The sequence below is a fragment of the Mus pahari genome, chromosome 12 (genome assembly GCF_900095145.1).
Source record: "Mus pahari chromosome 12, PAHARI_EIJ_v1.1, whole genome shotgun sequence".
NCBI classification, from domain to species: domain Eukaryota; kingdom Metazoa; phylum Chordata; class Mammalia; order Rodentia; family Muridae; genus Mus; species Mus pahari.
In genome coordinates, this window is record NC_034601.1 from 6,944,993 (window position 1) to 6,946,267 (window position 1,275).

The 1,275-nt window shown below is 54.6% G+C and overlaps 1 protein-coding gene across 1 annotated transcript in view; it reads right to left on the reverse strand.

Moving 5' to 3' along the window:
* Positions 1-1,275, reverse strand: part of LOC115065090 — a 91,492-nt gene that overhangs the window by 17,739 nt on the left and 72,478 nt on the right. The window contains 1 exon segment of the mRNA XM_029544743.1: positions 347-459. Within this exon segment, the coding sequence (XP_029400603.1) occupies positions 347-459 (113 nt within the window).

Consider the following 1,275-nt stretch of genomic DNA (forward strand, 5'->3'; position numbering starts at 1 on the left):
AGAGAGAGAGAGAGAGAGAGAGAGAGAGAGAGACAGACAGACAGACAGACAGACAGTCAGACAGACACAGACAGACAGACACAGAAAGACTGACACAGACAGACGGACAGACAGACAGACAGTCTAAGGACTCACTTGTCCTGCTCCAGAGGATAGGGATCTTTACAATGCTATATGACCTTGGAAAAGCAACTCTGCCCCTCTGAGCCTCCCATTCTGTCTTCCCAGTGGGTTGTGACGGTTTGGGGGAGCCATTGTGTCTCATTGGTGCCCATCAGGACCTAGCTGCCAGCTGTCCCCAGTTCCCCTCCTCTGGACAGCCCCTAGAACGAGCAAGAGGTCCTACCTGTTGGCATGGTTCTGGCTGTGACCATGGAAGACCACCATATCTTGGGTGTCAAAAGTGAATTTCGGGGAGGAACTCCTGTCTTCCAAGGTCCAGAGTTCTCTGAACAGTAACTGAGGCAGGGAAGGGAGAGAGAACGGGACACATAGTGTTGGGAGTGCCGAGAACCCTAGAGCTCAGCAGAGATACCTGTAAAATTCACAGTTCCAGGGCAAGATCCTGCCTCCATCCACAAGCATGCAGGCCAGGGGCTCTTGGCTGCCTCTAGACACCGAGCTCATGGGCAGGGCTCAAGTGGTCCTGGCACACTTGGCAGCCAGACATGAATACAGAACCAGATGGGGAGAGAGGGGGTCTGGTTTGCTCAGTTGTGGGGTCCAGACCCTACGAAAAGAAAGCCACCAGGAGCTGCCCCCCCTCCTCTCAGCAGAACTGTGAGACATGAAGGAAATGGCTGGAAGTGGGCTGTGGGCACTGGCACAGTCTTCTGGGGAGGTTTGAGTTCTCTTCTCTTTCCACTGCCTGCTCCATACATGGCCATGAAAATGTCACCTGCCAAACCTCAGGTGTGACCCAGAGACAGTGATGGCCTTGCCACCATCGCCAGCATCATCACAGCCAATGGCGTCCCAACCTCCTCAGCTCATAACCTCGATCACCACAGCTCCACGTGACTGGAACATCACGATCTCCGATTCACACATGAGGCTGGGGGCACAGAGAAGCATCGCTCCAGGTGGCACTGCTGGGGATGGCAGAGCTGGGCTCTGACCTCAAGGTGGTATTCACAAGGATGTGCCTCAGTGGGTGTCAGAAGGATGAAAGGAAGCACAGAACAGCCTGTGTACTGCCTACAGCACCGAGTACTGCCTACAGCACTGAGTACTGCACTCAGCGCCGAGTACTGCCTACAGCACTGAGTACTGCAC